Source organism: Onychostoma macrolepis, chromosome 17 (genome assembly GCF_012432095.1).
Source record: "Onychostoma macrolepis isolate SWU-2019 chromosome 17, ASM1243209v1, whole genome shotgun sequence".
In the NCBI taxonomy this organism is placed as follows: domain Eukaryota; kingdom Metazoa; phylum Chordata; class Actinopteri; order Cypriniformes; family Cyprinidae; genus Onychostoma; species Onychostoma macrolepis.
Genome location: NC_081171.1, coordinates 13,283,969 through 13,297,715, shown reverse-complemented (window position 1 = coordinate 13,297,715; position 13,747 = coordinate 13,283,969). Strand labels below are relative to the sequence as shown.

The window sequence follows — 13,747 nt, the reverse complement described above, 5'->3', positions numbered from 1 at the left end:
GATTGAATGAGTGAAATTAATGGTATACATGAAAATGTGACCAAATATGAATTATCTTAAGCAGACAAGATTAAGTGTACCAAAATTATTTTACTTATTTGATTTGATTTTTTATTATATTTTAAAGACTCATTACACTCCTGGTAACTGATTGATGAACTATTACTAGGCAGTAATAGTTTGGTGTTTTGGTTATTAATTAATGTATTTGCTGTTGCTTCATTTTGTGAAAGTAGAAAGCCTTTCTATAATGAATTCACCACTGTGTTGGTAGGCCTCTCTCTTTTGTTTATTCTGGAATTAACTACTTGTTAAAACTATTTTATGATTTAAAAAAAAAAATGACTTACTTTAATACCCCAAAGATTTGTGTCAGTAAAGCACGTCTAGTGTCATTGTTTGCACATAGATGTTCTCTGAGCAGTCGGATGTGCTTTATCTCTGTTGTACGTATCAATCCAGCATCCATTTTGGTGGGACTAATGGTGTGACATTTAAAAACATGTGTGTGGGTTAATGGAGGTCTCCTGACTGCATGAGGCTCTATAATAGATATATTATAGTCTATTCTCTGGGATGAGAGGGCTCATATTTAAGAGAGAGAAAGAGCAAGAGCGAGTGTGTGGATGTGTGTGTGCGTCACACACCCACCTGCTCATAATGACAATAGTTTAAACTCTATTCCGACATGAAGAGCATCGCTCCTGCTTTTTAAAAGATGACACATGCCTTTCCCCACATCTTTGTGCTTTTTGAAACCAGTATGATTGCATCTGGTCAGAGTTCAGGGAGAAAGAGAAAAGGAGGGAGGACAACATAAAGGCGACTGAACAAATGAGCAAGACTGATTTTTGAAAGTTTGATACTTTTATCAGTTTTTTTTTCCCCCTCTGAAACTTCAAACAGGTTATTTAATCTATTCTCTCTCTTTTTCTCCTGCAGCCTCTCTTCGCTGCTCCTCTCTCTTCGAGCAAAGCGCAAAAATGAAAAAGGGAAAAAACTGAAGTATTGTCATGTGAGCTGAGATTAATTTTAGATTGCTCTGCTGTTCTGCTTTACCTTCAAAGGACCTCCATTACGTGGCAGCAGATAAGGGTGAGGTGGTGTTAGCCGCTGTAGCCAAGAAGAAGGCTAATGAAATAGACGCAGAGGCACAAACATCGACACCAGGTGAGAGAATTATTCACATAATGTTAGTTACAATAAAAATGCTCCAAAATCTCCTATTTATGTGTGATGATTAGTGTTTACAAGTGCAAAATGATCACTCATAAACTCTCATTATCTGCATGTTTTCATTTGCTCTATTAGAAAATCACCTTGGTCACCAGATGGAATTGCAACAGTATTGACTGTTTTCAAACAGGTTTTCCTGGCCACATCCCCTTCGTCTTCCATTGTATAGATTAGCATATTAAGCTATGATAGGTACAATTATTTTGACACAGACAAATGGCATATTTCAGCTTTGAAATTGTCCATTTTTTCCATCTACAGTCGATGCATGCGGCGTGTCGCAGCAGAATTTACTCTAGCCCTGAAAAAGCAAATACACTGTTCATTTCATTCAGTCTTTTATGACATGACGTAAGGCGCATGTGACTCTGGTGATGGCACCACTGGGAAATTAAAAAAAGTCATTAGGTTTCGTCATTTTTAATCTCTTATGTAATTATATTTGACTATTTGAAGGTTTTTTTTGGAGCGCTCTGTGCAGATATAGAGAGAGTTTGATTCATTCACGTTGTTAATTGGCTGAATAGGACAGGTTTAAAGTCCATTGACCTCAGCTCTGATATTCTGTTTCCTGCTGACCTGATGAGGACGTCCCACGTGCTGTTCATCAGCGATGTTCAACATGCATTTCCTCGGCCAGCAGGATGGGCATACATTCAAATGAAAGAGAGCAGTAGAAAGAAAGGAAAAGCGAGAGGGGGATGAGGGCCGGACAGAAGTGGTTCGGCTAACAGGTGTACAGATGAGACAAGGGAGGTGTTTAGCTTCTAATAAGGGGGTGAAAACTTGAGGGTGTGTGTGTGTGTGTGTTTCCCACCCTGTCTGCCTATAAGCCTCTTAATTATGTCCTTGATGATTTCCCTGCTCTCTCACCCCGAGCAGACCTTAGCCTTGGAAGGAAGTGCTTAAGAGTGTGAATGTGAAAGGAACAGATGGGCAAAATAGTCTGTTTGGGGGCGCTTTACCGCTGTTAATAGTTAAAATGTTGCAATTATAAGTCATTGCCTGAGATTTTTTTAATAGTGCAAGATACCCCTTTTCTCTCGTTTTCTTTTCTGTCAACTCTGTGTACGTTTTCGGGTCAATAGCTTCTTTGAGGTGCTGATATTGTGTGTTTGTTTGCAGGGATTATTGTGGAATAGAGGAATATTTAGAGGAAATTCTGTAGGGCAGTTTGGGGGATCATAAATAGGGAATGAGCGCGGTAGGATTCGGCATTGTGCTGTGCATTAAAAAGACAAGGTGTCTTGTTTACATTTGGCCAGCCTGAAGCGAATGTCTCACACTGTCAGCCAACCATGACTCCAAAGGATACACACACACACCCCAGAAATTCAAGTGACTTAATATTCACACATTATATGGCCATTCTCATAAATAAAACAAAGCTCAAAGTGTAAAACAGATTTAAGGGTATTGATCTGCTGTAGCTGCTTCTGGATGATTATTAACTGACAGTTTAGCAGTGTTGTCTATGTAGTCCCTTAAACCAATATAATAAATGTCATCAAGTTAATTACATGATAGACTGATGAAATAATTAATTGCAAATAATTTTGTTAACAAAAATTGGATTCAAGTAAATTTTGTAGCCTCTCACAGGCCTACAATCAATGTGCACTATTTTAGTATCTAAAAATATTATGTGTGTGTGTTTGTGTGTACATAATATTATATATTAATATACTTGCATTTTATACAAATCAAAAACTATTATTTTAAAACGGCTCTATCACTCCAAAGGTCTGGGAGCATGATTAAATTAAATTAATATAATTGCAGAATTTTTTAATCTTCCTAAATCTATTTATACTCAATGAATGAATTAACCCCTTAACTGTCACTCACGGTTTTGAACACAGACAAGATAGTGCACTATCCAAACTTATTTTTTTATAATTCATGAATGAAAACATTTTCCAACGTGATTTTGATGTACCATTTCCATGGTAATGCAATGTCTGATTTTAAAATGGGTTTCAAAGGATGAATTTTGAGATTTTAAGTTTTCAACTGATATATAATTTCTTATGATTTCTAAAGCGTGATAGAGAAAAAGGCAAATAAGAAGACTTTCTGTGACAAAGGTCAGAACTCCTGTTATGATGTAGATTTTTCAGGTGCACTCTTGTCATAAATTAATCTATTACTTTTCCTACATAATTTCTTTACAAAAAAAGTGGTAAAATACCTATTTAGAAGTCTTAGACCTTTCCAACGATATATAGTTTGTCATGATTAGATTAGGATTTAATTGTAAAATAGTGAAGTAAACGTAGGCGTCCCACAGGGTGGACGGTGACAGTTAAGAGGTTAAAGGAGCAGCCCTAATCATTGACATTTTTGAAAAGTGTTTTCCCCCCATTTTTCTGGATCTCCCTGTGTAGACTTTACAGTATGAAGTCTCTCTCTCTGTCTGTCTCTCTTTCCATCCTTCCACCATTGCTTTGTTGTCACAGAGGAGGATCAGTGTTCACTGTCTCATTGAGGAGTGTGTTGATTTGGTGAGAGAGTCAATTGTAAAGGAGGACTCTGAGAAGAGCGTATGAGAGGGATCATCTTATAGCTCACGAGACGCAGACGCACACACTTCTGTGCAATAGGGTGTTCCCTGAGATCAAGTCTCACTTAGGGTCTCTTGTTATGTGTAACCTTCACTGTCTCTGTCTGGGAGAGTCGTGCATAAGACGCCCATGTATTACACAATATGTCATGTTCTGTCTCTCTCTCTCTGTTTCATATAGAAGAGCTTCTACATTTCAAAGATTCTACACGTTAAACTGTTTCCCTCGGGGCATGGTGGGATTTTGTGTGTGATTTTCAGATGAGTGTCAGTCAGCGTACGAAGGGCAGAGTGGAGTCAAACTACCGTCAGCCATCAGCGAGAGGCATATTCACGACCCCAAACACTGGAGCACTGCATCAAGGTGTGTGTGTGTGTGTGTGTGTGTTATTATTTATATGGTCACAGTTTATTTTAAGGTCCAGTTCTTGCCATTAACAAACCATTAACTACGACTCTAGCCTCAATAAACTCCTAATTTGCTGCTTATTAATAGTTAGTAAGGTAGTTGCTAAGTTTAGGTATTGGGTAGGATCAAGGATGCAGAATATGTGCTTTATAAGTACCAATAAACAGTCAATATGTTAATAATATTTCTAATAAGCGACTAATTAATACTGAGAAATGGTCCCTATTTTGATGTGTTACCCATAAAATAGTTAGCTGATACATTAGAAATGCCAAAACTGGTCTGTCTTGCAACATAGATAGTTCGCCCCAAAAATGAAAATTTAGTGATTATTTCATAATTCCATATATTTGCCAACCATGTTGTTATTTTTTCTGTGGAACACAGAAGTAGATGTTTTTGGAGAATCTTCATGTATCTTGATAAAAGTGATAGGCTGATTGTGATTGGCTGAGCTATGTTCAAGGCAATTGTAAAATATTCTATAAACACACACCTGTGATCTCATTTCATCAGTATTACTGCTCCTTTGTGTCTGTGTGTTGCGGTCTATGTGTTTGGCAGCTATTCTTCTGGAAATTACTGAGGAATGAATTATTGCTATCAGTTATTAGTAAACCATGGCTTCTTGAGGCTTATAGCTTTACAATGACAGTTCCTTTCGATGTCAAACTCCTAAGCATAGTCTCCATAAAAGTATTCCATACAGCTTGCATGCTATGTGGTAAGAGCTGATAGCTTTGTGAAATTTAAGTCATTATTTGTTAATAATCTTAAGAACTGCCTTGACTGGAGCCTTGACTCTGTGAGCTGAACTGTTTGATTTGTGAATTGGATAAACAAGTTGATTGAAAATAAATTTCTGAAAAAAATGACAAATGGATCAGTTCAATATCTGACAAAATCGAGGTCAACAATATTTACAATATAAATGTGGGTCTGTTCCTCACAAGATTATCATATGGCTTCAGAAGACTTGGAATATAGTGTGTACGTTTTGTGCACTAATATTATGGTACTTTTCTGGCCCTTTGAAATTGACAGATGTAGTAACTTCTGTCATTATATGGAAAATAACTATGTGAAGATTCTTAGAAGCATACAGCTTTGAGGGATGTAAATAATGACTGAATTTTACTTCTTGGGTGAACTATACTTTTAAACTCATGTCAAACATATAGTACATAAGTGGGATATTTTGAGCAAACACCCCGGGTTGCACTCGTCTAGTATGTGTAGTTCAGGTTTAGCCTGGAGCCTCACAATGAGTGTGTAGAGTGAATGTGTGTGTGTGTGTGTTGCATGAGGGTTGTCCTATTGTCTTATCCTCTCTCTGCTTCCATTGTTGTTGATGGAGGGACCATTGACTCTGTGCTGACTCTGTCCCACTTAAGCTCCCTCGATCTCCTTCAAATCCTGCTTCTCCCATCAGCCAGTTCCGAGCGGACGGCCCAAAGAGGATGGGGTGGGATTAAAGGGTTTTTAAAACATAAAATAAGGAGTTTTGGGTAATTTGGCAGCCAGAATCCCAGTTTTCAGGCCGTACTGCTACACGGCCGCATACAAGACATCAGAGGGAGATGCTCCCACCCAGATAAATAGCAGTCGAGAGAGAGAGAGTGGAAAGCCTCTTCTCATTTTTCCCTTTTTGTATTTGTTTTTTGGATTTTTAAAAAAATTCTATTTAACCAGACTAATCTGGTCTCCGATGAAGTTTTATTGTTTCTTATGCCGAGCCAATAAGGCTTAGAGACACTGATTCGAGCTTCATGCCTGCGTTGTGCTGGCAAAGAAAAAAAAGATCGGGAGAGTGAGCAAGAGGAGGAGTACAATGACTTGGTGGCATCACCGTCGGTTGTACTAAATCCAGCCCTGCGCAGGGAGAGAGGCAAAGATGCGGATATCTGGAAAACATCCCGACACACATCTGTTGACGTATCCTTTCATTCTCTCACACACACACACACGCACTCGGCGCACTCAGAAAGATGCGCTCCAGCTCTTGGACTCGTGACACTTTTTGCATCCGAGTGCCTCTGTACATGTGTAGCGATGTGTATGTGTTTGTTCGCTTGTTTGTATGGTGTGGGCTGCGCCCCGTAGGCCTCTTTTTCTCCTCCTCCCTCGATTCCTTGTAAGCGCCGTGCATCACTAAAGGAAATAGAAAAAGCACAGAAATTGGACCCCGTCTCCATCGCCAGTCGCCGCAGAAAACCCAAATCGCACAGCCCACAATACGACTGATAACATTCACACGGTCTTACACGCTTGCTGGATTTGACGGCACGCCGTACGGTGGCAGCGTGTTTTTTGGAATACCCATGAATCCCTGGGAAAGGCCTGACTCCCACACGTAGCTTCTCCCTGTTGAGGGTCGGACCTGATGTGTGTGTGGGAAAGAGATCCAGATCCATCTGCTGTGAATGCTAGTACACGTTGATATTAGTGTGAACAGGATAGTAACGCTGGATCCTGTGAAGCATTCATCTTTCTGAATGCAGACGACCAGAATATTTCCATACAGCATGGACAGTTAGCAGTGCATATAAAACTGCTCTCGAATCTGACTGTATGGGCTTAGAGAGATTTCTTTAGTCAGTCATATATGAAAAACATGATTCCAGTCTCTTTTGTCTGCAATAGGGCTGGAGAAACGTCAACCTCCGAGGCTACGGATGAGTTCTCGAACACCCTGACAAGTCATCGCACCTGGCCTTGGGAACACACAGGTTTGTTCTTTTGAATACAAGTCTGTTTGAGTAAATACAGTTCTCAAAGTAGATATAAAAGTAACAGGGTTGAATGACTACATTGTTCTCAGTATTCGGGATCAAGGCGTAGAGCTTGTTTTTCATGTTGAGCTTTATGGTTATAATTTATATTGACTGTGTGTTTTACACAGAGCTCTACTGCCGTAGATAATTCCCTCATTAATGCCCTGAGAGTGATATCTTCCCTTCTGTTTTGCCCTCTCAAAAATAGGTTCAAGTTGACTGCCTTTTTTTCTGCTTGTATTGTACTTAGCTAATCATCCTAAAACATGAATGTTTTATTCTTTTCTGTCTACAGAATAATTAAACTTTTTCCCATACATATTTATTGGACAGTACAGACTGTAGGCTATTACAGACATTTACATCAGAATTTTAATACATGCATAATCCTGAATGCTAATGGCATAGTTATAATTTACCATGGAGAAACCCTCCTCCAGTTGAGCTGCAGAGGATGCTTGAACTCAACACTTCCACCCACTCGTACATACAGTACATTTACAGCAGATCACTGAGTGAGTGGCGCTCATCTGATCACCTGATTCAGGTGTGGTTGCAGAAAGGTGGCGCTGTGGCATGCAAGCAGATGGGTTGAAGTAGACCTTAAAACTTTTTAGGACACTTTTATGTGATTTTCACTTAAGTAAGTTTTGCTTAATTATGTTGTTCTCTCTTTAGAAATCAACCTTGTTGACCGGAACACCCAGGTAACATTTACATTTCTAAAGTAATATGCTGTTTCTCTTACGGTGTTGTTAACTTTTTGTATGAACAACATTTACTGTTCTGTAATTGATGCATGTAGACAAATCAGTTCTGTCATGTGATGTATCTAAAATTGAGCGGAATATTTCTATTATATATGCATAGTCATATTTTCACTTCTAAAATATTACATTTTTAATGAAATGTATAATATCTATTACTGCAGTTTTTGCTGATAGTTGTAATAACGATATTCATATATTGTGACTTTTAGGTGCCTGAGGAGGGGAAACTGAAAGTTATTCATTTTGGTTTAGTGTAAATAAACTTTTTTTTTTTTTTCTAAAAGAAACAGTGTAACAGATGAAATGTGCTTAAACTACAAAAACTACTTTTAAATAAAACATATTTTTGCAGTTCTTTTGATTCTGTTTTGATTACTTTTTAGCTTGATGCAGTGTTTGTTAAAGAATTTCTTGTCACATAATTTGTCACACTTTATCTTGGAAAAGGGGTCGTAAAATCCTGTTTATGGCCAGTACTGCACAGTCAGAAAAATGTTCTAACCTACTTTTCCACGGCTCTTTCCGTTACATATATTCCCTAACCATTCCAGCTCGTGCCAGTCACTATCACACTATCAGAATTGTTGTTTGAGAGTCTGTGCAAACAGCTTCTTTTTTTTTATTTTAGTAACACTTCACTTTCTTAGAGAATGGTGGCACAGAGGCCACACTACTATCCCTGTCCTTGATCACAGGATCAGTGGTGCGGCTTGTGGGCTGGGTTTAATTCTCCACCTGTTTGGTGTGTGTGAGATTACATGCAGAAGAAATGCAGAGGGATACGCAGCGCGTGTCTCTAAAGAGGAAGCTGCCGTTTTCCCCCCACAGTCTTCATACACAGCAGCCGTGTCAGAACTGTCGCCGGCCTGCTCTCCGAACTTAATCTGACAGCACCCAGCCATCCATAATCCCTCACTGTATCGTAATCTATTTACTCTGCATTCTAAGAGGATTTTCTTTTTTAAAAAAGTATATATACAAGATATATAAATACGAATTGATGTTGGAAATGGAGGAAGGGTCAGGAGAGGAAGCTTTTGTGTTGTCACCTCTGTTTTTATGTCTGTCTATTGCCTATTCTTTGCACGTTTTAAGGAAAAAAAAAATCACTTAAGATCTGTCTTCACTTTATCATGTTAAAGCATATTTTAAACATTGCTTTACATGTAACTGTCCATTGTAATAAATGTTGTATACTCTGTAAAAACAAAGGTTCTTTATTGACCTCCTTTAACATATATATGGGTTCTTTATTGGGAAACAGGTTCTTTAGATTATTTAAATGTTCTTCACACTAAGAAAAAAAATGGTTCTTTTAAGAACTGTTTACTTAAAGGTTCTTTGAGGAACCCAAAATTGTTCTTCAATGGCATCACTGTGAAATCCCCCTTTTGGTACCTTTATTTTTAGGAGTGTATATGTTATATTTGGTGTCTGTGCATTTGATTTGTGCATCAATTATGATAATCGATCAGACAACTCACCATTACTAATGTGTTAATCTGATTATCTAGCAGTTTTCAAGAGGCATCTGTCTTATTTGAATTATATTCATATTGTTTTTTAATTAGTCTGGCCTCCAGTCACTGATTGTGTGCCAGAAACCATTTTCAACAGCTCAGACTAAAGCTTAGAAACTTATAATCACACAGGATTATTGAAGAGATCACAGTTTTTCTGTGAATGGCAACCTTGTAATCCTGTGTTGAGTCAAACTAAGAAAATGTTTTGGATCAAACAGTCTATTTGGCAAAAATGCCGAGATTTGATTGGCACATAATTGGGTTTGATAGATGATGAGCTTCTTTCATAACATCCAGAAGCATATTGTTAACTTCTTTTCATGAGTTATGATAAAAGAGCTTAGATGATCTGATCATGTTTGTGTATTTTGCAGCTTATGAGGTCATTGAGTTTATGCTGCTTCTATCCTCTTTTAATATTTGAAAAAATAACCTTTTAACCAAAGGTACCAGTGCATACATTTTACTTCTGCTGTGGCAAGTACAAGTTTAGTGTTCATGACTCTAGTGCTCTTCACAGTTGATCAGAGATCTTGACATCTAATTCAAGCAGCTGTCATACTCCACCACATAGCCTACTGATCAAATCTGCACATACAAACATGTATCCACGGTTAGAGTTCATTTCCTGGCTGGTTGTGTAAGCAGAGGGTGAACTGGTTTTGAGTACTCACTGCCTGTCGGATCAGCGGCTGCGCGAGGCCTCAGGGTTCATCCGCGCGCCATCTTTCAGACGGTGAGGTGATGTCACAGTCTGGTCACTTGATATGAGAAAAATGAACTCGACAAACTGTTCTTTGCTCAATTAAGAGTTAATTAACCGCTCCCATTTTAATTGCTGCTATTAAGATCAATTATGTCACCACTCAGATTAGATTGCACTGTTTTGTCAACTAACACTCGAGTGGTAAAATAGTAGGTAGGCTATACATTAATAGAGAGAGATCCTGTTCCTGCCTCTGTCACAGTATAACTTTTTGTGTTTACGGTTGTTTTTTTATATAAAGAAAGTCCTTCAATGTCACAGTTTCCCATTTTAGTTTATTTCCATTTCTTTCTTTTTTTTTTAAATTGACTAAAAATGTCAAGTGGTGAAACCAAGTATCTACTTTGGCATCTTAATTTTAACGTTTTCAAACCTTTTTCAAGGTAACTTTTGTTCAACTATCATGTCATTTTTTTCTGTTATAAATATCAAAACGTTTAGGCAACTTAATAGGCCCTAGGCTATACTCCACTTGAACCGAGCAAAACGTGTCTTTCACATAAAAGGCCAAAATACTTACAAAAATTAAAAAATAAATAATCAATTGTAAATTTCTTCACTGTTTTTTATTTACATGTTTTTTTTTTGTTTTTTTTTTTTACAAATCATTTTAGTCTTTTAAAGAAATCTTTAAAGTTTATCTACGCATTTACACCGCTTGAACATTTATGGCTTTATAGGCCCCACAAAAATAAAAACAAAAACTTAATAAAATGCAAACTAGTTATAGAAGAGCTTTGACCGTATGAATTTTTTAACGAATTAATAATTTCGCTAATACAACAAACCCAAATAAATCGTTAATACGTTGACCCAAATAACTTAAAAGGTTATAGTTTAATAGGGGCTACAGTCTGTAGCCTATACCTGCATGTATGGTCAGCTACTGAGTTGAAGATAAAGCTATATACGAGCTCAGCAAGTGTCCATCCTGACAGCCATAATGCCGTCTGTCATCTGTTCCTAAGACCTCAGCGTCAATACTGTAGGAATAAATCCCTCTGGTGGTTTTCCCACCCTCAGCGTTTCTGTAACTCACAGAGGCCTGGAGTCAGCATCTCACCATCTCAGCAAACCCTTCGCTCATCACACTTCCGTTTTCCCATTAATGGTTTTGGTCCGTAATCTCTTTTACAGTTTTCACATGTAATAATATGGTGCCAATTGTGGACGAGCCATCCCACTCGGGTGACATTTGGACATATGAGCATATCAGCAAGGCAAGAGTGGATTGCCTCGTACAGCAGTAATGGAAGCGTCCTATCCGCCTCATGAACTGAGAAAATTCTGCGTTTGGAGAACAGTCCATCAAAAATAAATAAATAAATAAATAAATAAATAAATACTTGACTGAGGGAAGTTAGCTTCTCAAGCTTTTTGGTGTAATAATTCGCTTTCTTTTAGTTTAAATAATTTTATTCGTTTAGTTTGAATCATTTAACACCGTTTTTATTTTATTAATAGGGCCAAATAAATAGCCTAAATAATAATAATAATAGTTAAAAAGGACAATCTAAAACTAACGTAAAGCTTTCTCATAGCCTAAATTGTATTTAAGTTGTGGCCTGTAACTCAAACTTCTGTCAAAGGCAGATGCCCTCCAGGTGAACACTGATTAAACAATATCTTCTGGTTGAGTAAATGACATTTATAGCCGAGCTATATTTGCTCAGAACGGAAATTTAAAATGAAAGCACGGCTTGTTTGTGACAAAAATAAAGGCTATGCGAAATATCCGACCAATAGCCTACTGCAGGTTAAGTGGGAGTGTTTAATCATCTTTATCGTTATGTGTAGGCCTACTATTTAGCCTACTTTTTATTCATTGAAAAGTTTAAGCTAAATTAGAATGAGAAGAACGTTTCTCTTACCTGTATCCCAACTCGACTTGAATTTAAAATAATGGTTTTACATGCTAGGCTTCACATTTCGAAAATAATTCTATTTCAGAATATGAATAAAATTGCAAGTACGTTGGTAGTTGATGAGTGCTTAAATCACTGATGACGTAAGAGGCTGTTATTAAAGGTGTGACTTTTTAGAAACCCCGTGAAATATTATAAATATTATCCGGGCATCTCGTTTTCTGCCTTGCCAACAACTGTAGGCCATGTAAGGACGAAATATCTTAAGACTGGAGCATGATTCATTCCGGGAGCATTTAAAAAAAATGTTGGCTGTTACTATTAGAGTGTAAAATAAATTACAGACTCTCTGAGTTAATGGACATGCATTCACCTCGCCAGAATTATATGTCAGCTTCGGTTGAAAGTGTTAGAACGAACAGGCCCCATAATGCTTTCTCTCTCTCACCCCTCGGGCTTAAGCAGGTGCTCCACGCGAGGGCGTGTCCAAGCTCCTCAAATTATTCCCCAGGAAGACAGGACTCAAATGTTTGTTTGATGCAAATCGTACAAATCCATTCATGTTTATGTAGTGTCGCTGAGCTGAGGTGGCGTCTCAATGCGAGCACAGTAAAACAAATACGCGCGATGTTCTCCTGAGCGAGGTGTTGATTCAGCTGCCAGGCCAACACATCAATAATTAGCACACAACAACACTGAAGCTGATTAAAGTCGTGCGAATGGGTTGTTATTTTCTTATTAGCAATATGCTGTCGATGATATTGTTCTGAAAACATGCAGAACGTGATATTCATAGTAACTTAGAGTAGGTGCATTCAGTTAAGACATGTCAAAGTAGCCTATATCTTACGTAGCCTATTTGTCATAACAAATATTTGATGATTTTAATCAAAATTAATGTCACAGAGGTTTGTCATAAATTAGGACGTAAAAATGCAGGCCTTCCTGTGTGTTGACAAGCGTATAAACAATTTACCTGTGCACATTCTTTCTATCCGCTGCTTAATCGACCAAAAAGAAACTTCTTCTGTTCGAACACGTTCATCTAAACAGCTTTGCCAAGCCCTTGTTTTTCTCCAGCTATTTCTTTAATGGCCCGGTGCCTGACGGCTGCCTCCCTCCCGCTTTTGACCCATTAACCCAGACCCACCCACGTCATTACCGAATCAGAAGAGGCGATATCGCTCCGGGTTATTTTGGCGAAACGCTCTTGTGCTCCAGAGCGCGCGGAGATTCTGCTGGGAAGCAATTATCGCGAGCGCATTCAATTACGACCTGATCAAATGCGTTAATAAATATTTAAGAAATTTTGCGGTGCCGTGGCCTTTACCAGGTTGCACAAAAGACCTTCAAACGATTGTAGGTTTTCTAAAGACCAAATGAATATAGTGCAAGCCCACGGTTTGAGTTTTAATCAGTTTTTACACCCCTGCACACACACATTTACAGCATCCATATCCATAGCAAATAACCGGTTTATTAAGGAGGAGCAAAAACGTAATCCTTTCCACATAACGAAAAATTCAATCAGTGGCATGCGATTTCACACACGCCCTTTAAAATCCTCACAGTCCGATGGAAATAAACCAATGAATTGCCTCAAGTTTAGTGCAGATAATCATTCAGGTCTAGATATGGTGCACAGGTTAAAATAAAATAAAAAGTTGTATTATGTAAAATTCGTTCTAAATCCAAACTTTATCCAGCATCTCACCAAATAAATAATATTGAGGTGCGTTTATTGTATTTTTAACTTATTTATTCGTTCGTTGAGAGTTGAAAACATTTGCAACACGAAAGTAAATTTTGGATGTTAAAATTTGACACACCCCAGTCAGAAG

At 37.9% G+C, this 13,747-nt stretch overlaps 1 protein-coding gene and 1 long non-coding RNA gene across 7 annotated transcripts in view; one reads left to right on the top strand and one right to left on the bottom strand.

Moving 5' to 3' along the window:
• The window catches only part of wdpcp (WD repeat containing planar cell polarity effector), a 92,647-nt gene extending 84,544 nt beyond the window's left edge, over positions 1 to 8,103 (top strand). For all 6 annotated transcript variants that reach the window (XM_058748462.1, XM_058748463.1, XM_058748460.1 and 3 more), the window contains 5 exons: positions 1,068 to 1,170; positions 4,061 to 4,163; positions 6,852 to 6,937; positions 7,661 to 7,689; positions 7,962 to 8,103. In XM_058748462.1, the coding sequence (XP_058604445.1) occupies positions 1,068 to 1,170; positions 4,061 to 4,163; positions 6,852 to 6,937; positions 7,661 to 7,689; positions 7,962 to 8,009 (369 nt within the window). In that variant the 3' untranslated portion in view covers positions 8,010 to 8,103. The remainder of the gene's footprint in view (positions 1 to 1,067; positions 1,171 to 4,060; positions 4,164 to 6,851; positions 6,938 to 7,660; positions 7,690 to 7,961) is intronic.
• Positions 8,104 to 9,724: 1,621 nt separating this feature from the next.
• Positions 9,725 to 12,999, bottom strand: LOC131522791 (uncharacterized). Its single transcript, XR_009266647.1, has 3 exons — positions 12,883 to 12,999; positions 9,950 to 10,036; positions 9,725 to 9,863 (listed from the first exon to the last, which is right to left on the bottom strand). It is a non-coding gene; the product is annotated as an uncharacterized LOC131522791 (long non-coding RNA).
• Positions 13,000 to 13,747: the final 748 nt, after the last annotated feature.